General features: G+C 47.1%; 2 protein-coding genes and 6 non-coding genes across 9 annotated transcripts; all 8 read left to right on the forward strand.

The window, feature by feature from the left end:
- Nucleotides 1-490: 490 nt before the first annotated feature.
- Nucleotides 491-3,783, forward strand: LOC140917515 (40-kDa huntingtin-associated protein). Its single transcript, XM_073360564.1, has one exon. It carries the CDS (start codon nucleotides 546-548, stop codon nucleotides 1,572-1,574), a length of 1,029 nt encoding a protein of 342 aa, XP_073216665.1. The 5' UTR covers nucleotides 491-545; the 3' UTR covers nucleotides 1,575-3,783.
- A 1,238-nt stretch (nucleotides 3,784-5,021) lies between these two features.
- DKC1 (dyskerin pseudouridine synthase 1) lies at nucleotides 5,022-21,213 on the forward strand. Of its 2 annotated transcripts, XM_073360562.2 has the most exons (15): nucleotides 5,025-5,134; nucleotides 6,026-6,090; nucleotides 8,028-8,114; nucleotides 8,700-8,791; nucleotides 9,842-10,026; nucleotides 10,566-10,630; nucleotides 11,497-11,623; nucleotides 12,304-12,434; nucleotides 13,389-13,532; nucleotides 13,948-14,068; nucleotides 15,663-15,781; nucleotides 16,838-16,941; nucleotides 17,564-17,621; nucleotides 18,220-18,378; nucleotides 19,063-21,213. In XM_073360562.2, exons 1-15 carry the CDS (start codon nucleotides 5,119-5,121, stop codon nucleotides 19,132-19,134), a joined length of 1,545 nt encoding a protein of 514 aa, XP_073216663.1. In that variant the 5' UTR covers nucleotides 5,025-5,118; the 3' UTR covers nucleotides 19,135-21,213. The 2 variants fall into 2 exon arrangements, with proteins under 2 accessions (XP_073216664.1, XP_073216663.1); XM_073360563.1 differs by lacking the exons at nucleotides 17,564-17,621; nucleotides 18,220-18,378; nucleotides 19,063-21,213 and having other exon boundaries at nucleotides 5,022-5,134; nucleotides 16,838-16,945.
- LOC140917823 (small nucleolar RNA SNORD17) lies at nucleotides 11,015-11,253 on the forward strand. The gene has a single exon (XR_012161013.1). It is a non-coding gene; the product is annotated as a small nucleolar RNA SNORD17 (small nucleolar RNA).
- On the forward strand, nucleotides 12,102-12,177 carry LOC140917810 (small nucleolar RNA SNORD83). The gene has a single exon (XR_012161001.1). It is a non-coding gene; the product is annotated as a small nucleolar RNA SNORD83 (small nucleolar RNA).
- On the forward strand, nucleotides 12,489-12,625 carry LOC140917817 (small nucleolar RNA SNORA36 family). The gene has a single exon (XR_012161008.1). It is a non-coding gene; the product is annotated as a small nucleolar RNA SNORA36 family (small nucleolar RNA).
- LOC140917822 (small nucleolar RNA SNORD17) lies at nucleotides 14,734-14,982 on the forward strand. The gene has a single exon (XR_012161012.1). It is a non-coding gene; the product is annotated as a small nucleolar RNA SNORD17 (small nucleolar RNA).
- Nucleotides 16,138-16,213, forward strand: LOC140917808 (small nucleolar RNA SNORD83). The gene has a single exon (XR_012161000.1). It is a non-coding gene; the product is annotated as a small nucleolar RNA SNORD83 (small nucleolar RNA).
- On the forward strand, nucleotides 17,242-17,377 carry LOC140917818 (small nucleolar RNA SNORA56). Its single transcript, XR_012161009.2, has one exon. It is a non-coding gene; the product is annotated as a small nucleolar RNA SNORA56 (small nucleolar RNA).
- Nucleotides 21,214-21,574: the final 361 nt, after the last annotated feature.

The following is a 21,574-nucleotide window of genomic DNA, read 5'->3' on the forward strand; positions in this document are numbered from 1 at the left end:
TGCTGACCATGCTGCCAGGTGGAGGGCGGGTTTGGGGAGCTAGCCCTTTTCCCAGATGGAGCCTGCCCCTGGTTTGTGGGGCTTGCCCAGCGCCGTGCCCGTGGGCTGCCTGTGTCACTGTGTAACGGTGATGCCGTAGCCCGGGGGACGGGGGGGCCTGTGCCATGGCCCCATGACGGGGTTTCAGGCCTGATGAGCTGGGCTGCAAGGATCTGGGGCTGTTCCCCTCACAAGCTGGGGCACCACACCCCTACTCCGCCCCACTCCCCAGGGAGCCGCTACCCCTCAGCCTCCCAGGGCTTTGGGGACCCGAGCCAACTCCCCCCGTACATCCCCTCTCAACAGACGGGGGACCGACTCCCCCCTCCCTTCTCACGAAGCGGCAGAAACCTCAACCCCGCCTCTTGCCTGCTCCCGGGGGTGCATCACATTCCCGTTAGCCACGCCCCTTCTCTGCAGGAGTCGTGCGCAGCCTCTTCCGATCAGGCGGCTGCCCATTGGCTGGCACGCGACGGTTTCACTTCCGGGCGGCAGCCGGTGCGCGGATGGCGGCGGCGGGTGGCTCGGGCCCAGCTGGCCCCGGGGGATTGGGGGCGGCCGGCCCCGGCGGGGGCTGGGACGGGGACTTCCTGGCGCGGTACCGGCTGGTGTCGGCCAAGCTGCGGAAGAGGTTCCTGCGGAAGCCGAACGTGTCGGAGGCGGCGGAGCAGTTCGGGGTGCTGGCCCGGGAGCTGCGGGCCCAGGAGAGCCTGCCCTACGCCGCCTGGTGCCAGCTGGCCGTGGCCCGCTGCGCCCAGAGCCTCTTCCACGGGCCCGGCGAGGCGCAGGCCCTGACCGAGGCCGCTCGCCTCTTCCTGCGCCAGGAGCGGGACCTGCAGCAGCGGCTGAGCCTGAGCGGCGGCTTCGCCGAGCATCTGCAGGCCTCGCACAGCTGCTTCGCCTTCGCCGCCCGCCAGCACCTGGAACTGGGGCAGCCGGCGCTGGCGGCAGGCCTTTGCCTGGAGCTGGGCTCGGCGCTACGGGACATGGAGCAACCTGGCCAGGCCGCCCCGCACTTCCAGCGCGCTGCCGAGCTGCTGGCAGCCGCCGAGCTGCCCCTGGAGGCGCTGCGCTGCCTGGGCGAGCTGGCCTCCTGCCTGCTGCTCACCCGCGACTACGACGGGGCCCTAGCAGCGCTCACCCAGGCGCAGCTGCTGGCCCAGGCCGGGCCCAGCCCGCCCAGTGGTGCCTTCCTGGAGGTGTTGGTGCGCTGCGAGGTGTCCCGGGTGCTGCTCCTCCTGCTGCTCCAGCCGCCACCGCCCAAGCTGCTGCCCGAGCATGCCCAGACCCTGGAGAAATACTGCTGGGAGGCCTTCGAGAGTGGGGCGGGGGCTGGGCAGCTCCCCCAGGCAGGGTACCTGCCCCCTGGCCTCTTCCTCCTGCTGCAGTCCACTGTCATGGCCTGTCAGGAGAAGGACCTGGAGGCGCTCAAGGTGCTGCAGGCAGAGCTCTGGCCGCTGCTCAGCCCTGAACAGAACCACCTGCTCCACCTGGTGCTTCAAGAGATGATCAGCCCCTCTGGGCAGGGGGCCTGAGTCCCCCCAGGCAGACTGGCTTCAGTTGCCTGCTGCCACTTCCATAGGGGAGTCAGTCTCCCACCAGAAAGAGAGGCCTGCCCCACCCACCTGCTGCTGCCTTAGTGGGACTAGAGAGATAGGCCTTGTCCATCTTCAGCTGCCATCTCTATGGCACACTATCTGCCATCTCCACAGAGACTAACTGCATCTTCACTGATCTGTTGCTATCTCCCTCATATAGCCTGAAACCCTCACCAAGCATCACCAGAGAAATTAACCTTGTACACCTACTCCAACCATCCACAGGAGAGATGAGACCCATCTGCTACGCTGAGGAATGGCCTTTCCCCTGTGCTGCCAGCCACAGGAGTCTAATCCCAATAGGATCACCACCAACATGACTTGTTTCACCCACCATGGGATTCTGTTTCCCACAGTAGCCACATGGAGGGTTGTTCCATTTTGGCTCATCACCACAACAAAGCCTTGGTTCATCTCCCTGCTACTATCTGCATGTAGGAAAGGACTATGTGAGCTAAAGACTATTTTCCTATTGGGGACAAGGAACTTGGACATGCCAACACTTCCTATTAACTACTTCTCGTTATAGAGACCTTTCCTTTCTCAGCCCCAGTGCAGCCTCTTTGCTATTCTCCTCTCATTCACAGATTTGAGACACCTGCTACTGCAGGAGATGACCTGATCCATTAGAAACTGTGTATGTAAACTACTACAGTTTAAGGTAGTAAGAGGCTGGATTCTTGCCATTTTTAATGAAGATACTACAAATGGCACTCATTTTCCAAACAGTCCACAAACGCCAGGATTCAGTCTTTTAGATTAAAATTCTCGCATTTGGAGATGTCATGACTAGTGCATTTTTTCTGTATCTGTTTCAAAATGAGACTGGTTTTGTATCAGTGTAATTCACATGTGAGCAAGCTGGTAAAAATACCAGTTTCTCTTTAAGATGCTAATTCAAAAAAAGTAACTAAACTCAACTCTTTCCATTTAAAAACTAAATTGGAAGCTAAAATTTTATTCTGTACCTTCTGCTCCTGGTTCTGTTTCAATGTTGGCAGCTGTTGCCTAAGAGTTGTACTTTCTAACTACCTGGCTCTCGGTCCTAGCTCTTCCTCTGTTAATATAATGCTGTAGCTAGAACTCTGGAGACACCAATGTATCCTGAAGCCTTCTAGTTCTTTAAGATGTAATTCAGTAAATATTGTAGACTTTTAAAATTGTTTACTGCTCAAAGCAAATATCACTAGCTACAACCTAGGCAATGTGGGGAGTCATTGCTGCTGGCTCTTTAGCTTCACTACCTTGTTGGTTTCATTCAACAAGTAGGTAAAGATGGATGTAATATGTTTAATTTTAGCATTTCCTACAGATACTGTATTACTTTACATATCAGGCCTGTTACAGCAGTTTAAAAGGATTGTATTGGTGTAGGGGGAACATTTACCTATAACTTTGGCCCTCAGATATGTTTTTGCAACTCCTTCTAAGGTGTATAGGAGTTGTGCAAAATTGAGCCTTGATGTATATCTGAAAAGCACGTGAACTTTGATTAGTTTAATACTTTTAACAATTTTTCCATTTTAATGATAAAGAGAATTGATAAGACCCTTTCTGTGGTCTAATGAACTAAACCTGGGTCTAGAAGCCATAGAGTTCTGCACTGTGACTCTGTAGTCTGACAAATCATTTAATCTTTGTGGGCCAGCTTTCCTACTTGAATTTCTATTTCCATTTTACAAATTGCTGGTGTAAATTTAATGTTTGTATGACACTTCTTATGTGCTGAAAAATGATAATGCCCTGAGAAGAGCATGTTGCTGGCCATCTTCTGGAAAGAATGTTTTCCTGCTGAGGATGAACTTTAGTTGCCCCTTTCTGGGGTGGGTTCCCTTTAATTGTTTCTTTAGGATGCATAAATACGATGTTTTTTTCTTTTTGCGAGTGGGATTACCTTTTACACAAATAGAACCTTGTGGACCTTAAGCTAAGTAGTGTTCCTACTTAACATGGTCTTCTGGGTGAATAAAAGTGAGGCTGTTTTGGAAGTTGCATAAAAATACTTCAAGCCTATACTGTAGTAAGTGGAGACGAAACATCCCTGTAAAACATTGGAAATTGATGGGTATTTTGTCTTTATTTTGCTTTATGTGCAACTGCAAACTGATTTATACATATAAAAGTGAACTTTACATTATTTCTTAAATGTTTTGAAACGTAATTTTTACTGGCAAGTTTTGAAATCATCAGTTCGTTCACTGATGTATGACTCTAATGAAGCATCTATGTACTGGAACTCAGAATGGAGTTTCCTGTCTTTATTGTCCTGAAGTAGTCTTCAGCTCTCTAAGCTTGTGTATGTGCTGCAGGGCTTGAGCCTAGGTGCAGTACCAGAAGGCAGGATACAGGGAAAAAAATATTGAAGGGAGCTACTATTGTATGTTACATCTTTAAGATAAAACTGTGCAAAAACAAAGCTCCAGGTCTTCCTCCTGGGGGGAAGACTCATAACCATGTACTGAACTGGTGATGGGTGGGAACAGAGTGCTTCAAAAAGAAAGCTTAGCCTTCTGAACTATCCTACTAGGGCTGAAAATGTTTAAGGGCTATTCTAAACATAGAAAACTCTGTCCCTGGTTAGAGATTGCTTATTCCATACTTTCCATGGTGTCTGATTCTGTAAAATACTCATACCCTTTTCTTTCTACTCTTTTAATCAGTATTATGACCTTTTAAAAAAGGAAAACTACTCATTACCTCCTTCCTCTGTTCCACATCTGTTGGGTGAACGGTTTTGAGTTTTGACAGGCCTTCTGGAGCCTGCGTACCTTGGCCACAGCTCGCTCCTCTCACTTGAGTACACTACTACCTGCAGCAGCATGCTTGTAATAGCCCTATGAACTGGCAATCACATCGCTGTTTAGAGGGGCTGAGGCGTTTCTGTGGCTGTGGTACTCCTTTCCCCTAAGAAAGCGGAATGAGCATATGCAGTGTAATTACGGACTCTGGCACAGCTTTCCTGTAGCAGTAACTTTTTTTAAAAGGGTGTGACTGCTTCCCATGTGCCCAAGAGTCAAATAGTCTTTGCTTGCCTTAGGAGGAGGTCTGGCGTTAGCGCTTGGCAGGGTCGCTGCGCCCCCTACGCTCCAGTTACGGCCATCCCCGTGGCGTGCGCTTGCTGCGGGGGAGGCACGTTCAGTGTCGCATCCTGGCCCGGGAAGTTTGTGGGGGTGCCCAGCGCCCCGCAGGAGCTGGTCATGAGGGCCTGCCGCGGGGCTAGCGGGCTGCGGCGGCCGGGCCCCGCAGTGAGCACGCGGGGGGGGGGGGTGTAGTCCGTCACGTGATGGGGAGCGGGCCGCACGCCGCCTTGTCAGGTGGCGGAGAAGCAGCGCCCCCCCTTCCCTGGGCCGGGTCCTTGAGCACGTGACGGGGAAGGGCCCTGCGCGCGGTGCATCTCGGGACAGGGGCGGCCTTCGAGTCTCTCTTTCTGCGCGGCGGCGGGTGGCGGCAGCACGCGGCTCCTGGAGCGCGCGGGGCGAAGATGGCTGACCGGGAAGGTGGGGAGCTTGTCCCGGCCGGGGGGTGGTTCTGTCCGGCCTGAGCACGTGGCCTGGGGCAGGTCTCGGTCTCTCCGGCTGTCCCGGGCGCGGCCCTGCTCCGCCGCCTGGGCCGCGATCCGAGCCCTGCCACCAACGGGGCCGCTCCGCGTACACGTGGCTCCTGCTGCCCTTCAGAAACCCGGGAGCTCCTGGAATTACCTCGGGGCCAAATACCTGGTGCCGTGGTGGCAACACCCGCTTCCCCGTACCCAGGCCCAGCGGGATGTGGGCGCGCCCCGGCGTGTGCCAGCTCCGCAGCCTCTCGGCTTTCGTTTGCAAACGCTCCAGTCACCCGATCTGTGCCGGAAACCTGTCCGCCAGGGTGGCGTGTGCCTGACTGGGCATCCTGGCACGTGGCTCGGAGACCGGGAGGTGTAAGCTTCCTCCCGCTCCTGCCCCCTTAATCTCGCTTCAGTACTGAGTCTAAAGCCTAATGAAGATAGTTTTCATGTCAACAATGGTCATTTCTTTGTCAGTTTTTGTCAGGAGAGGGGGAGGAGTGAAGCTCCTGGAATTGGGCGTTGCTGCAGAGAAGAAAATGCAGAGAGGTTAAAAGTAGGAAAGAGACAGATGGGGAGGGGAGAAAAAGAGAAAAGACAATGGAGAAGGAAGAAAACTGCAGTGTGGAAATAGTTGCTCTTAAATATCATATGTTGCCTCTGATATTGAATGCAACAAAGTACTGAACAAATAATAATTAAGTTGCTTTTGAACCTGATATTGAACTAAAGAATCTAATTTTTTAGGAGATACATCTTGCTTGTGTATAAAATTCTGTAGTGCTGCCAGTTTGGATTTGGATGAGTTCTGGTATGAAAAATATTTAACGTACCTCTGTTTCAAATATAGGCTGTATAGCTAAGAAGCAGAAGAAGAAAAAGGATAAGAAACTTCTACCAGATGCAGATGTTGCTGTGAGTGAAGTTGTTTTTCCACTTGTCTGACTGAGTTTGCCTCCAGGCTAGCTTGGTGCCTTGACTTGATTTCAAGTTGAGCAAAACTCTTGTTTGGGGAAGATCCTGGAACCTTCACCTGTTTTAAGTATCTCAAGAAAAGGACTCAATGGCCCACTTCTTGAATCTTTTACTGTTTGAGTAATGGTTTAACAATGTTACTCACCTGCAATTTTAGGTCTTTAGTTGGGGGGTGGATGGGAGAGAAGCAGCAGGACAGAAGGCAAGCGGTGTTGTTTCCTGCCTTGGTTTTGGTGAATGCTGTCCATGGGAGCTCAGAGACTTAAGATGGGACAGTGTTATGGCTTAGAATGAAAGACAGTTGAAGTCTTTGTCCTGAATCAGCACCTCTCCTTGCTCCAAGTATCCATAGAAAAATAGAATTGCCCTGACTGGGGGCAAAAAACTGTGAATTTCTTTAATAATAAACACATTTTAGCAGATTTTTAAGTTCTTTATCAGCTTTGATCCCCAAGAATTTAGAGTGTCGGTGTCTCTTGGAGTAAAACTACTTTTTTTTTCCTAATAAATCTCTTGAGACTAAGATGGCTGTTTAGAATCCAATGGAGTGATGTATTTGCACTACAACTGACTAAAGGTTTAGTATATCGCCTTCCGCCACCAACTCTGTATACATTTTTTCATGAGTAATGTACCTGAATACTTGGATGCTAAATATCTAAACTGTATTCTTAAATTCATTCACCTAAATTTGGATTACTGCTGGTTATGCACTGTGTATCTTATGACTTTAAAAACAAACTTTGTATTGGGGATAATCTAAGCACTATATCCAGGTGTACAAACAGTCTTTTCTCAACCTGTATATTGTATAATTTTAACATTAGCTTTAATACATTTTTAAAATCTGTTCTTATCAGCTTAATTAATTATTCTGGTAGGTAAGGGGTGGAGGGAGATGCTTGTGCTTAGAATGTGTCATTTAAAAGAGAATCTGTCCTAAATTGGCCTTTATTCATTTTTAAATAGAAATAATCCATTATTGGATTGGGATTTAGTCTTTTTTCACCCATTCACTGGGTCACCTGAAGTTGAGAGGAGCAAAATAGCACTTCTTTCCTTTCAAATTGTGATGCATGCATTAAGATGTGATCAGCCAGTGTTTTGGGTTTGTTTTTTGGAGAAGTTGCTTAACTAAGATCATGTCTATACTAAAGACCTTGCACAGCTGCTACTGCAGCAGCTGCGCCGCTCTAAGGTCTTCCGTGTAGCCACTCTATGCTGATGGGAGTGAGCTCTTCCATCAACATAATTAAACCACCCTCAACGAGCAGCAATAGCTATGTTGCTGGGAGAAGGGCTCTTGCCAGCATAGCGCTGTCTACACCAACACTTCCAATGGTGAAATTTATGCCGGTTGGGATGTGGTTTCTTTGGCTCCTCTGACCAACAAAAGTGCTAGTGTAGACATAGTCTAAGTCTAGCTTTTGCTCTTTTGCAATGCACCAAAGAGATTCTGCCTCCTATGGTCTTTTGGAACTGAAACTTTGCTACTGTTTTAGTGAGTGAAGGGAGCAGACTGGGATCATTATTCTGCATTCAAACATGTAGCCATCCTTTAGTATCCTTTAGACTTGCCATGGAGCTCTGGGGGGCTGTTTCACGTCATGGTTCATTAATTCAGTTCCAGAACTCTTCAGTTTTACTTGGTGTTATAGCCATTATCTCTCTGGACAATAATCGTTTTGCAGTGAATTTGTGGTGCTGTGGGTATATGTTGCTTTGGTGTAGCTGTCATTGAAGGGAATTGTGTAAGATGTGTTAGCAATAATTTGTGAATGTTGGCAATAGAATACAAAAGACTTTCAGTTGTAAAAAAGAGATAAGACACTTTGCATGTCAACTCCACTTCTCTGATCTGTGATTTCTCTCCCCAGGACATACAGCATACAGAGGAATTCTTCATCAAACCTGAATCCCGAGTGGCTCAGCTGGACACATCTCAGTGGCCCTTGCTGCTGAAGGTAAAGAGGATTATAGGATTCCGTCTGTGTGTACAGATATAAAAACATTACTCCTTGATTCACATGTGTTCCTTAGCCTGCCTGTAAAGAAATACCCTACATGGGAACCTAAGGCAGAGGGCAACCAATCTCGCACCAGGCTCTATGACCCAAATGTTGAAAAGGGCTTTCACTCATTGTGTGTCTGATCTGTCAAACTGCATATGATCTTGACCTGCCGTATAACCATCCCCACAGGATTTACATCCATCCCTTCTTTCTGTGCAGGGATAATGTTTGCATAAGTCTCCACAGAGACCCTAGTTCTGTACACAGACACACTGGGTTTGCTCTACTTTGTAAAGCTCTGTTGTTCTACAGAGCTTTTAACCTTCTTTGCATAGTGTTGGCCTTTTCTTGCTGTAGAAAGTCTGTTTCTAGAGCTGCCAGTATGGGAGAGGCATTTTCAGTTAATTGTAATTTAAACTAGGTCAGATTATGTGATTGCAGATCTCCATGGGGATCAAAAATTCCAGGTAAAATGGGATTTGTTTCTAAAGACTTAGAGTATTTTTGTTTATGGTACATTTTGTTTGAATTTTGTAGAACTTTGACAAGCTAAATGTGAGGACAACACACTACACACCCCTTCCCTCTGGCTGCAATCCCCTGAAGAGAGACATCACTGAGTATGTTAGGTATGTTTGTTGGGGAAAATTGTAACTTCTGTCACAGCTTACATCCTCAAAGAGTTTGGTGACTCTCCCAGTTTAAGTAGGTCTGGAAACAGTTACTTTTTCTTCACTGTTGTTGGCTATACAAAATTCCTCTTTAAATTTGGTTACCAGTCGCCTACATTTCAATTTATTCTAGTCAGATTCTTTTGGGGTAGATTTAGAAATGAAAAGTAGAGTAATGTTATGGTGTCTGAAAGCAATATAGCTTCCCTTTCCCAGCATGTTTCACTTTCTGTCATTGTTTAGTGGGTATTGATAAAGAGGCACAAGTAAATGTACATCCAATGTGAAGACTTTAGTGGAGATGTTTTGCCAGGCTGGGGGAGTTTTCTCTTGTAGTAGTGGGAAAGAGACTGAGAGGCCTTCCCCATCGGACCGTATGAACTGGAACCGTAAACCCACTGAACATTAAACCCCACCAAATGAGGGTAGACCCACCCCCACCCCCGTATTCACTCACTATACCCAGCATACTGAACATAGCCGTTGTGTGGATAACTTACCCCATATCTCGATGTCTGTACCCTGACCGGTTAAACTTTTCCCCCAGTCGGGGAGATTGCAGATTATTATGTGATCCTTGCTCCACCAGCTCCTAAATCGAATTTTGCACCCCTTGATAATCTGTACCTTATCCCCTGACAACCAGAAACTTCTATGCTTGAACTCTGTACCGTTTCTTATTTCAACATTATCTTAATAAAATTATTAAATTTGATGCAGTAAGGCCAAGATTTTCAAAAACAGGAGTTTAGAGTTAAGCTGTTTAATAAAAGTCCTGTTTTAAATATAGAGCACCTAACAGCTCATTTGACTTAAATGGGAGCTTTTGGTTGCTCAGCACTTTTGAAAATGCTCCATATTAGGAGGAGCTCCTATTCTTAAAAATCTTGGATGTAGTTTTTCTTGGCTGCAAAACATCTCTCTTTAGAAGCCAGATGCCCTTGGTAAAATACAACCAGGTTATCAAATGGCATTGAAGGTTCTAATCATCTGTGTGCTGTGTTCCAGGACAGGCTTCATTAACCTCGACAAGCCATCCAACCCTTCTTCCCATGAGGTGGTTGCCTGGATCCGGCGCATCCTCCGGGTTGAGAAGACAGGGCACAGTGGGACGCTTGACCCCAAAGTGACGGGGTGTTTGATTGTGTGCATCGAACGAGCAACACGGCTGGTCAAGTCTCAGCAGAGTGCAGGCATGTCATTTACTGCTTTGGGGTAGTTTACTCTCTAGTTCTTTTAAGTGGTCAGATGAAAGACTGACTGACTGTCTGCATTTTAATGATGAGCAGAGGATTCCAGTTCCAGGCCTCTAAAGCCTGCCTATTTCTAACTAAGGTTTACTGTCCATTATAGCAGAATACAAAGTTGGGATGAACTGGAGGCCTGGCAAGCTATTGTTTTCCTGAGCTTTGTGGTGTCACCATTTTTAGCTGATCAGGTCTCAGAACTGCAAATTTTAATTTACACACAAGAGGTTACCATTGCTTTTATTCAGCCTTGTGCTGTGCTGCCCTACACAATAAATCTTGCTCCATAAATAAACCTGCAGCTTGTGTTTCTTTGTTGAGAGATTCAAGGGGTTAGAGCTTTTTGTGCTTGAGCCGTTTCTAAAAGTCAGTGGCTGTTAAGAAGACTGGCCTCTATAGATGTTTGAATTGTAATAACACCGACATGGCGGTGAACAATAAAATGCAAGTGGCCGCTCCTGACTACTCTTCTGTCATTCTTTCAGGCAAAGAGTATGTGGGAATCATTCGGCTGCACAATGCTATTGAAAGCGAGATTCAGCTTTCCAGGGTAAGTCTCTGCATGCTTGAACCCACGTTCGCTTCCTGCTGTGTTGTCTTATCAGTGTACGTTAGAGATGTGGGTAAGAGCATTCCTTAAAGAGCCATTGAGAGCATTTTGTTGCGGTAGAGGTAATAGAGTAAACTGCCCCTAATAAAATCAAAATTGTGCAGCATGACATGATGTTACTTAATCAGATGCTTAATTTGCATTGGTTCACTGTATATTTGCTGTCTGTGTTTTAGTAGGATTGTCCATAACAATTGCAATTTTCCCTTGAGAATACGAACCTCAGGCCTTGAGATGTTGACATGCCCTTGCTATTTCACAAATGCTGTGATCATGCATTTTAAAAAAGACCTTAAGTCTCCTCCTGGCAGGCATGCGGTGTATGTGAAGTGATGATGAATCCATTCTCAGAGTGCTACTGCATTGCCCTCCCTTCAGCATGCAGATTCCTGTTCTTGGGTCCCCGTGCTGTGCAGCCTCCAAATACCCTCCAGCCTTTCATTGTTTTATTGGGAGCCGCTGGTTTGGCCAACTCTGTGCAGGAGAGGGGCAGAGCCAGCAGGGCGGGAGCCCCTCTTCATAGGGCTCTGTCTCAGCCAAGATGAGTGCTGCTGTCTGATCACATGCTGCTGCCTGGTAAAGTAGCCCCATTGGTAGCTGGGGGAGTAATTTCTATCTAGGGGGTGCGTGAGTGGCTCAGATGGGCTTGCTTTAATGTTGTATGATCAGATACAACATGTGATATACAATAGGAAAATTATTTTTATTGTCCAAATAGCAGCATGCTTTTTTGTCGAGATGTGCTGATGGGATGGTGTGGGCTCTGTAAAGGTGAAGGCTGACAGCTCTTCTGCTTTTCCCCCTAGGCAATAGAAACTCTGACCGGTGCCCTGTTTCAGCGACCTCCCCTCATTGCAGCTGTCAAGAGGCAGCTGAGGGTCCGAACCATCTATGAGAGCAAACTGGTAGAATACGACCCTGAGAGGAGATTAGGTAAAACGCCTCATAGGTTCTCTGCTAGCACTTCAAAGCATGAAAGTGCTGTTATGGGCTCTCCCTGTGAGGATCTAGTGAACACACCACTAGAGGGGACTTGCTGTTCCTCTTCCAAGTGCAGTGATGTGCAGACACTTGATGGTCCCATTTTAAAATCCAGGCTTTAACTTGTTAATTGAAACTGGTTTAAAAGAGAGGTCTGTGTTCCAGGCTGAACTCCAAAGGGGATGCACTGCACTGCAGCCATCTAAGGAAAGGAAAAGTGCCCTCTGTTGATGTTCCTGGGGAAATGTGATGAATTCCTCATTATGGTGATCTCTGATGACTGACGAAATCCCACCTACTTCCATGTGGGATGAGCTTCTTCCCAGTACAGAGAAATACCCTGAGACTGCCAGTCCCCATCCTCTGCAAGAGCTGAAATTGTCTTGCATATTTTCCCCATGATAAAAGTTGCTGAACTCTTCCATGAAGAGCCAAATGATGCAAAGTAGATGACATTAGCACTCTGTGCAAAGATGACTTACATCTATCACCCAATACTGATGGCTCATTGGAGGCACTGAACATGGAGCCAATCACAGGGCTCACTTTAATCCCCACAGGCAAGTGTGTTAAATTATGGTACCGCTGGATAGCTCACAATTCTTCTCTCCCCTCCCTATATTGCATTCCAGGTATCTTCTGGGTGAGTTGTGAAGCTGGCACCTACATCCGTACGCTGTGTGTCCACTTGGGCCTGCTGCTGGGGGTTGGAGGTCAGATGCAAGAGCTCCGGCGAGTACGCTCGGGGATCATGGGAGAGAAGGTAGGAGGGTACGCCTGGCTTTCTTTTGAAAGGCCCTTGCTGTAAGTTATCTTAACCCAGAGTGTTGAGTTCAGTTCAGGGCTGCTGTCCCTGTTCTGGTAATTAAACTTTGGGACAGTGAGTGGCTGGGAGTCATGTCAAGATGATGGGAAGCTTCGCTTTCTGCCACTTCCGTCACTCAGCCCACAAAACGTCCATGTACTGAAAGAGCTTAACTGCTTTCTTCTTGCACTCTGGCTTTGGGCTTTTCAAGGTATCTAATGTAGGAAACATACTTGGATTAAAATGAGCACCTCTGTGTAAAGTCCTTGGCTACTGCTGTGCTGGGGGTGGTATAAAAGCCTAGATAGACTTTCCAGCATGGGCCGAGATGGTCCTGGAGTTTTGGAGAAACACTTCATTTGTGGAACAAATTCTCTGCTCTTTTTATAGCATGGAGGCTCTTGATGCAGCCACTTTTCCTAAGAGCCTGTGATCTTAGTGCCTGATACACCGCATCCAGAGTACTGAGGTTTCTGACAGGGTGCTTGCTGCCATTGCAGACAGCGTTGTTGTGTGCGCGATTTGGGGAGCTAGGTAGCTCAGCCTTTCACGTGCTGATGTTTCATGTGTGGGAAGCTAAGTTCATTTGTGGGTCAGGTCACAAATGAGTTTTTGTGGTAAACATTATATACAAACGTGGCAATTTGTGGTCAGGAGGGTCCCAGGACTGGAACAGCAGAGGTCAGAGCAGAGGGGTGCTAGCAGAGTTATGTGGGGGGACTTTAAGTTGCACTTACCTGCCTTGTTCATAGCTCTCGGTAACTTTATCTTCAACCCCTTTTGGGAACCCCAGAATTCATCACTGCTTTTTCTGCAATGTATTTCTCACCGTTGTTTTAGCCAGTTTTTCTCGGTCTGATTTGATTGGGTGGCTGGGCCAAGGGTAAACTTAGTGGGCATTTCTCTCTGCAGGACCACATGGTGACAATGCACGATGTACTGGATGCCCAGTGGCAGTATGACAACAACAAGGATGAGAGTTATCTGAGGCGGGTTATCTTCCCCTTGGAGAAGCTGCTGACTTCACACAAACGGCTGGTTATGAAGGACAGTGCAGTGAGTTCCTGAATGGCTTTGGAAAATATCAGCAGGTGGTGGGACAGTGGGGTGACACTAATGCATTTCACCCTAACTTCACCTCCAGCTTGGACAACAAGTAACAAATAACTTTAGTGGTGGTGATCCAGATCCTTATAAACAACCACCAGCATCTCTTTCAAGGAGGCAGTGTGCAGGTCTGAATAGCAGAGGGTGCTTTGAATCAGCGTAGAGGAGCAATGGCCAAATCCTGGAGCGTGGGAGGAGGTGCTCTTAAGTCATACATGAAAAAATATCATTTTATCAGTGGGGCAGCACCAATTGGTATTTAGTGGCTGAATAAATTTGCAGAGTCAATGTTACGCATTGGTTAAGACCATGTAACTTTACATTCTCAACCAGATTTTTCAGCCTTCGTCTTACACCTTTCCAGGTTAATGCCATCTGCTACGGCGCCAAGATCATGCTTCCTGGTGTTCTGAGGTATGAAGATGGCATTGAGATTAATCAGGAGATTGTCGTCATCACCACTAAAGGGGAGGCCATCTGCATGGGTAAGAAGAGGTCAATGTTCTTCCTCCAGCCACTGAGCTAGCTACTTGGCCGTAAAGCCAGAGCAATAGAACATCTTCAGAAGCTTGTAACAAACATGGGTGGCTTGAGCATTTCATGGGGGGCAGGATGGCACTCGCCATGGCTGGAATCTTTCATCTTTGTTTCGTGGTGGGAAATGATGGGATGCTGTCAATGGAATAACTATGACTTGCTACCCTTAGAAGTGTGAGAACAACATTGCTTAGAGAGGTCAGTGATACCAGCTGAGAAATAATGGCCTAGTTATAACTCTGGTATCTGGTACAGTAACAGATTTTATTGCTCTATAATGTGTTTTTTCTATTTTTATCAATTTAAATTTTCCCAGTTGTGCGAAATTGTGGTAGGGCAGATAATTTAATGACACGTTAAGATTCAAAAAGTTAGTGTTACCACTGTTAAAACACATTGTCAACATTATATGTCAAAATGTACAAAATAAATATCTTTAAATCAAATTCTTAAGTTCTTAGGCAAAGAAAGAAATCAATGGAAATATATTTTGGTTAGTTTGTATACAGTGAAATTGACAATTATCGACACTTAGCAGTAAAAGTCTAATGCTTCCAAGCCTAGCTATATCACTCCATTCCTGTGTCCTGGGCTTTCAAGCACACCACTGTATGTGAAATGATGATGAAGTTTATCCATTCTCTGAGTACTGCTGCACTGCCCTCCCTGCAGCACCTAGATTCCTGTTCTAGGGTCTCTGTGCTGTGCAGTCTCCAAATACCCTCCAGCCTTTCAGTGTTCTACTGGGGGCTGCTTGAGGGTGTGGCTGGCTGCCTGCAGGAGCGGGACAGAGCCAGCAGAGCTGGAGCCCCTCTCCATGGGGGCTCCATCTCGACCAAGACGAGTGATGCTCTCTGATCACATACTGCTGCCTGTGAACTTCTCTCTCCTAACAAATCTAGTATAAAGAAATGATGCATCTTGGATGGCTGCTGAATGGGTGTGCACTGTTATTTTGTACTAATGTCTTTTTTATTACCAGATACTTGCAGGAAAGAATTTGCCTAGGTAATAAGGACTAAGGCGCCATCCTGACTGGGCGCACGTCTGACAATGAGCAGTGGTGTGTGTGTGTTGCTTATGCCCTGTATCCAATACAGGACACCACTGGGTGGCGTAACAATTCACTCCTAGCTAGTCTGTGAACCCGCATCCGTTGCTCTGCTGGGGGCTGAGCCACATAGTGGTTGGTAAACCTGCTACAATCTTAGCTACGAGATCTGAGTCTTTTAGCTCAGGCAGTAGATGCTCCTGCTTTTAGATCTAGAGTTCCCCAGTTTGTACTTCCCTGATCATGAACCAGACAGGGAGTGAGTTACAAGTGGAAGCCTGTCCAGGGCGTGAGTTGGATGGACTTCTTGGGTAATTGTGTAGGGGGCTGATGAAAATTGCATCCCTTTGGATGTCAGTCTTGGGAATACCATCTTTGTAGCCCATCTCTGCACCACCATAACGCTGAGTCATAGGAGACTGAATCCAATAGCTGGCCAGTATTGCTCTTTTGTGCCTAAATGTTCATTCTTTTCATTTCCACTAATGCAGCTGTTGCCTTGATGACCACTGCAGTGATTTCTACCTGTGACCACGGTATAGTGGCAAAGATCAAGAGGGTGATTATGGAAAGAGACACTTACCCCCGCAAATGGGGTCTTGGTCCCAAGGTGAGACTAAGGGTGGGAGGCTGTGTGGTGTTAGAAATTGGTTCAAAGCAGCCTCTTACAAAGTAGCAGGTCCTAGATAAAGGCTTCCAGTTTGTCACCACCATTTACAAACATATGTAGTTTGTCTAAACCCTCTGAAGCCAAGAAGATGAAAAAGGCTTGATCAGTTTTGCTCCTGCTGTGAGACTGTAGGGCTCTTTGGGCTATGTCTGCACAGCTATAACCATGTCCGAGGACTGGGCTGTCCCTAACCTGGTTAAAAGTCTGGTTCCAGTTGGTGGTGTAGACTAGATCTTGACTAGGCTAAGCCAGGATCAGACTGATTTTAGTCTGTGCTGCAAATTCTTCCAGGAAGAGCCAAATGATGTGATGTAGCTGACATTAGCACTGTGTGCAAAGATGACTTAAATCTATCACCCAATACTGATGGCTCGTGGAAGAATTAGAAGATGCTCCATGCCCCCCACTCTTGAGAGGCTGAAGTAGTGTCTGTAAGAATGCTTCAAGTGCTCTAATGAAAGGTGCCATTGAAATTCAAAATAGCATTAGAGACGCAGTATATCGTGGCCATGTGGCAGAGTACTAAAGTCTGTTGAAAGGGGCTCCAGGAGCAGCAGAAATACCACTTCCATCTCTCTTGCACAATTCCACTTACCCATGTGCCTGATGCACATATGATTAGCATTTATGTATAGCTGGGTCTGTAACAGTAGAAGACTTGCTCCAATTTGCTTGCAGTTCCTTCTCATGCAGTGACACAGTGGGAGGGTAAAATAATCTTTTCTGGAATACTACTACTTTAATTAACCGGTGTTGCAAATAGAAGAATGACATCAGCCAAGAAATAAACTCCTAAGTAACAATGATAATTTGCGATGTGCTATCAGAGGCTCTTTGAGGACATATTTGTCTCTCTCTCTGACCTGGTAAAGGTTTCATCATGAACTTGGTTCTCTTCCACAGTGTGTCATCACATGCCAAGTGACTTCTCCAACTAGAAATGATAGCTCCTTTGAAGCTAGAATATGACCTTTTCTCTCTGCATTTTCACGCCAGGCAAGTCAAAAGATGATGATGATCAAGCAGGGCCTGTTGAGCAAGCATGGCAAGCCCAATGAGAGCACGCCAGATTCCTGGAAGAAGGAGTATGTGGACTACAGGTAATGCACAGCGCTCCAGAGACCTGTTTGAGGGACAGGGCAGAGGGGTGAATTGCATGTGTTCAGTCTCTGCTGTGGCATCTTAGAGTGCCACTTCCTTAGGGCATATTGCTGACTTCTGCTGGAAAATGTCAGTTTGGGGTATAAAAGGTCACGGGGGTTGAATATAGCATGTTAAAAATACTGTCAAGCAACATAATACCTTTTCAAAGTATGTTAATTGCAATGCGGTTATTTGCCATCCCTAGGGAGCACTGCCCTGGAGGAATAACGGGAGGTGCTATTCCAGACAAACCAAGTGAGCAGACAGTTATCCCTTTCTAGCTTGATATCTGTGGCTCTAGAGGGAGTCAGTCTGCCAAATTAAACAGGGGAGGCTCTGCCTTTGTCCAGCACAGTTAAGCACTGATGTGGGCTGCAGGCTTTCCATACACTGCCAAGTGTTGTATAACATAGCAATCAGAAAAAGGAGCTGTAGTGTGTCAACTGTGTAGCAGCAGGAGGCTGAGGGATGTAGCTTGGTTTGCAGCAAGCATCTAGGAGGGAGGACAGTAAATCTGAACGTATAGGATTGATTGGCAGTATTCACACATTCAACTCAGAGGTGTTTTCCTCCTTTCAGTGTTGCTGTGAAGAAAGAGGCAGAAGCCCCAGCAGCAATGGCTGAGAGAGTACCAAAAGTAAGTACCACAGGCTGCTTTCGTGTAACATCCATTTCAGACCTGTGTATTGTCAAATGAACATCTCTGCCTTGGCAGATTGATCCCGTGAATTATGCTTTCCTATGTTGTTTTCTTTGGGGGAGGCAGAGTTAACATGTGGAGTCTCCTTCAATTTGTCCAGCAGAGTGGACTTTCATATGTTATCCATATTCACCTGTGTGGTTAGTGTTACGTCACCAGGCTTTGAATTCATTGGGGGACAAGATCTGGGAACAAGAGCCCTAAAGATGGCTCAAGACCATGGCCCAGAATCTGAATGCAGAGCTGCGCTCATGGGATTCCAGAGGCCAGGGTCACTAGCCCCCATCCTAGTCTGGTGCAGTTCATCCCAGTTGAAAAAGCCCAACCAGCATGTGCGTGTTACCAAAGGAAGCAGGTTATCTTTGGGGAGCCAACCCTGGACCTGTTTTTGGGCTCTGTCACTTTGCGTACAGATGACATAGCAGAGACTGGAAGAATGTGGAGCCCTAAGTTGTATGTGGGGTCTGTCATCTGAACTTGAGACAGGCCTCCTGTTACAGAGAGCTGATCTGATGCTGGCTTTAATCTTAAACAGAGAAAGCGGGAGACAGAGAGTGAAAATGAGGCATCAGTGGCTCCATCCTCTCCGGCCACTCCGCAACCAGAGGAGCAGAGCAGGAAGGAAAAGAAAAAGAAGAAAAAAGAGAAGAAAGCCAAAGAAGCTGCAGAGAGCGGAGGGGAGCTAATGGAAGTGGTAGGTAGCTTGATGGTGCTGCAGAGCTAGGAGTGTGGCTGCACTGCATTACTTGTACACCCCTCTTAGTGATACTTACAAACCCTGAGACACCTATTTAATTTGTCCATGTAGGTCGCTGCTTTCCCCCATCAGTATAGAGTTACATCACTGCAAGCCGCCTCAATATAGCTAAGCTTAGTTGGCACCATTGTCTGTCCCTGGGGGCTGGCCTGCCATGGATAAACAGATTAATCTGTAGGGCAGGGTGTGGAAGGGGCTGTTACAGACTGCCCTTGTTTAATGGGTTAGGAATAATCTGCTCCTGGGGTAGCTTTTTCACAATTGTCTGGCAGAGATTATTATGCCTTCTTCTGGTGCCTCTGGAGTAGTGCACAGTTGGAGATAGGGCACCAGGCTAGATGCCTATTGATGTGGAGTGGCAATTGCTTCTCCAGTGTACATGCTCCTGGACTTGGTGCATTGCATGTTGGTAATTACCCTGCCAGGCAGATTTTGTTTTGGGGAGCCTTGGATGGGGGAGTGTCAGCATGGTATGTCACTCTTCCCTCATGGATGAGAGCTCCTGGGGGGTAGTTAAGATGAATCCTTATATAAATACCTCATTAGTCCTTGCTGAAAGGTGTCACAAATCAGCAGTGATTCCTTCCCAGACACCCTTCCTGAGATCCATCTTCTCTGCAGGCCAGTGACACCAGCACCAAGAAGAAGAAGAAGAAGAAGAAACAAAAGCAAGCTGAAGAGAGCTCGGAGTAAGTGGCTAGATCCCTCCCAGCCAGACAAGGCCATCTGCTTTGGATGGAAGACAGAAATAACAAAAGCTATTCCCCAGCAATGCAGAAACACTGCCTGCAGAAGGGTGATGAGGCTTCTAATCCATTGCTTACACAAACAAAAGCATGTCTGCAGTGTGGCTCAGCAAGCTCACCATAAGCCTCTCCTCATCCTGTTTTAAGGGTGGCTGGAGGGAAGAGTGTAAAACTTACCCACTGCACTGGACTCTGCTCTGCTAAGCTGGTTGCCTCGATACGTATAAAACTCTTCTCAGAGAACCAGCAGCTTCTGCTAAAAATGGGCCCTCCTAACCTCCAGTGTTTTGAGCTATTTCCACAAATGGAGATAATGCCTCCCTTCCTAGTCCTGCCTTTCCTTCTGTTCGTGGGTCCGGGAGCCATTACCCTGACAGTCAGAGAATGTTCTTACAGCTGAAGGAATTGGCCTGAGCCACTCGCCCTCTTGGAGCAGTGTCCGGGGTCTGGATGATCACACTGGCTATTTTAAGTTCTTTGGTTTTAAATTGCAGTGCTTGGCTTGAGTCTTGACTAGCCAAGTCCCAGTGTCTCCCCCAGGAGGGTAGATGTTTTAGGTACATGTTTTCAATTTGTGTAGGCTTAGAATTTGTACTTGAGGTTTCTCCCATTTTGTTTCAAAGTGCAGGGACCTGGCTCCATTTGCTGTTCATCAAACTCCCATTTACATGTTCTGACGGCCATGTCCACCACTGCCTCAGCCCTCCTTCCCAGTATTGGCACGTAATCAATTCTGGGGGTTGGAATGGAGAGACAGGACAGATCTCTGGGGCCAGAGGCCCTGTATGATCTGGAAAATGTCAGCTGGTCATGTGTTCTCTAAATGGTAGTGCGTATGGCGATTGGAGGCCTTTGGCACCAGCCCTCGGCTGGCTGAAGCTGAATGTGCTGTGGGCAGCAGATGGTCTGTTCCAAACAAAGCACCGAGGTTCTCTTGCTGGGGTGCCTCACGGGCAGGAGGTGGTGGGTTGCTGGTGCTACTGGGTGACTGGATTTATCCCTATACCTATTTTAACCCCTTCAGGGAGGGGTAGGATGCTCTGCATTGAGCAAATACCATCTGAAGTAAAGGCCTAAAGTTGCCTGTGTGTGTTGCTCTTTTTTCCCCTTCTCCAGTACTAGGGAGACACACATGTGGTGAGCACAGCTGGGGGCTGTCAGGGATTTAAGGGAAAAGAAAGTTGTGATTTTTATTTACTTTTTATTAAAAAAAAAAACCTAACAAATAAACTATTTTTCAAGTGTTGACTTGTTGCTGTTCAAGCTGGGTAGGAGGCAGTGCTTCAGTTAATTGGCCAACTCTGCATTGAGGTGGGGGTTACTAGGAGACAGGCCTCTTCCCCATTCTGTCCTTAGTTATGCCTCCTTTCCCAGGGAGAAGGAGCTGCAGGGGAGAGGATGGTTGGTGCTGGCTGCTAGGACTGATTGCAAAGGTAATGATGGTACTGCTCTGGAATCTTCTAATAGGAACTGACTAAATTACCAATTTGTTTTGGTCAGCACCTACCTTGGCCAGCTTGGAACATGGGATTTTTGCATTGGAAGGCCCTATTCCTTTAAAAGGGCACTGAGACTGTTTGTGAACCAACCCACACATGCATATTGCTGGCTTTGCCCTAACTTCCTTCATAATAAGGCTGACTTTTGCTGTTTGGTGGGAGGGAAAGGGGCAGGGGTGAGTGCTCTTGTTAAGTGTAGGGAGTAAAGCCAGCTTGTGCTGGTCCTGTGTCAGAGAATAAATTGAGCAGTGATTCCCTGCCCCTTTAAGGGCCAGTGTGGAGCAGTCCTGTAGCTTTTCTGCTCTTGAAGGGCAGAGAGGTGTGCAGCTCAGATGGCAGTGTCCTAAGGGCAGGGAATACCTCACTGTAGTTCAGCTGTTTCCTTGGGGAGCAGTTCATTGGACAGATGCTGCAGTGACCTATTGAGCTCAGTACAAACTATGAAACCAAGCAAACACTTCAACACTTTTATTGCTATGTGGTGTTTCCCTGCAGTGGACTAGAATAAAGGTCCCTATTGCACATTATCAGGTTTTTTGGCATTCTTAAAAATTGTAGATTTCAGACATGTTAATCCCCTTTCCCTCTACCCTTCCTGACAATAAAGCACACAAAAAGGTCCTTTGAGCTAGACATTGATTATGGTTTGAAGAATTGCTGCTCCAAAGGGGCCCCTAGCACTATCCTGCTGGCAACACTTAGTTCTGGCACCAGAGGGGGTCTTGGGCTTAAGCAGCACCACAAGTGGAGGTTGGGGTATGTGCACATATGGAGTAGGTGCACTCCTTGGACACATTTCAGAGTAACAGGCGTGTTAGTCTGTATTCGCAAAAAGAAAAGGAGTGCTTGTGGCACCTTAGAGACTAACCAATTTATTAGAGCATAAGC

This window comes from Lepidochelys kempii, chromosome 9 (assembly GCF_965140285.1).
Source record: "Lepidochelys kempii isolate rLepKem1 chromosome 9, rLepKem1.hap1, whole genome shotgun sequence".
Taxonomy (NCBI): Eukaryota; Metazoa; Chordata; order Testudines; family Cheloniidae; genus Lepidochelys; species Lepidochelys kempii.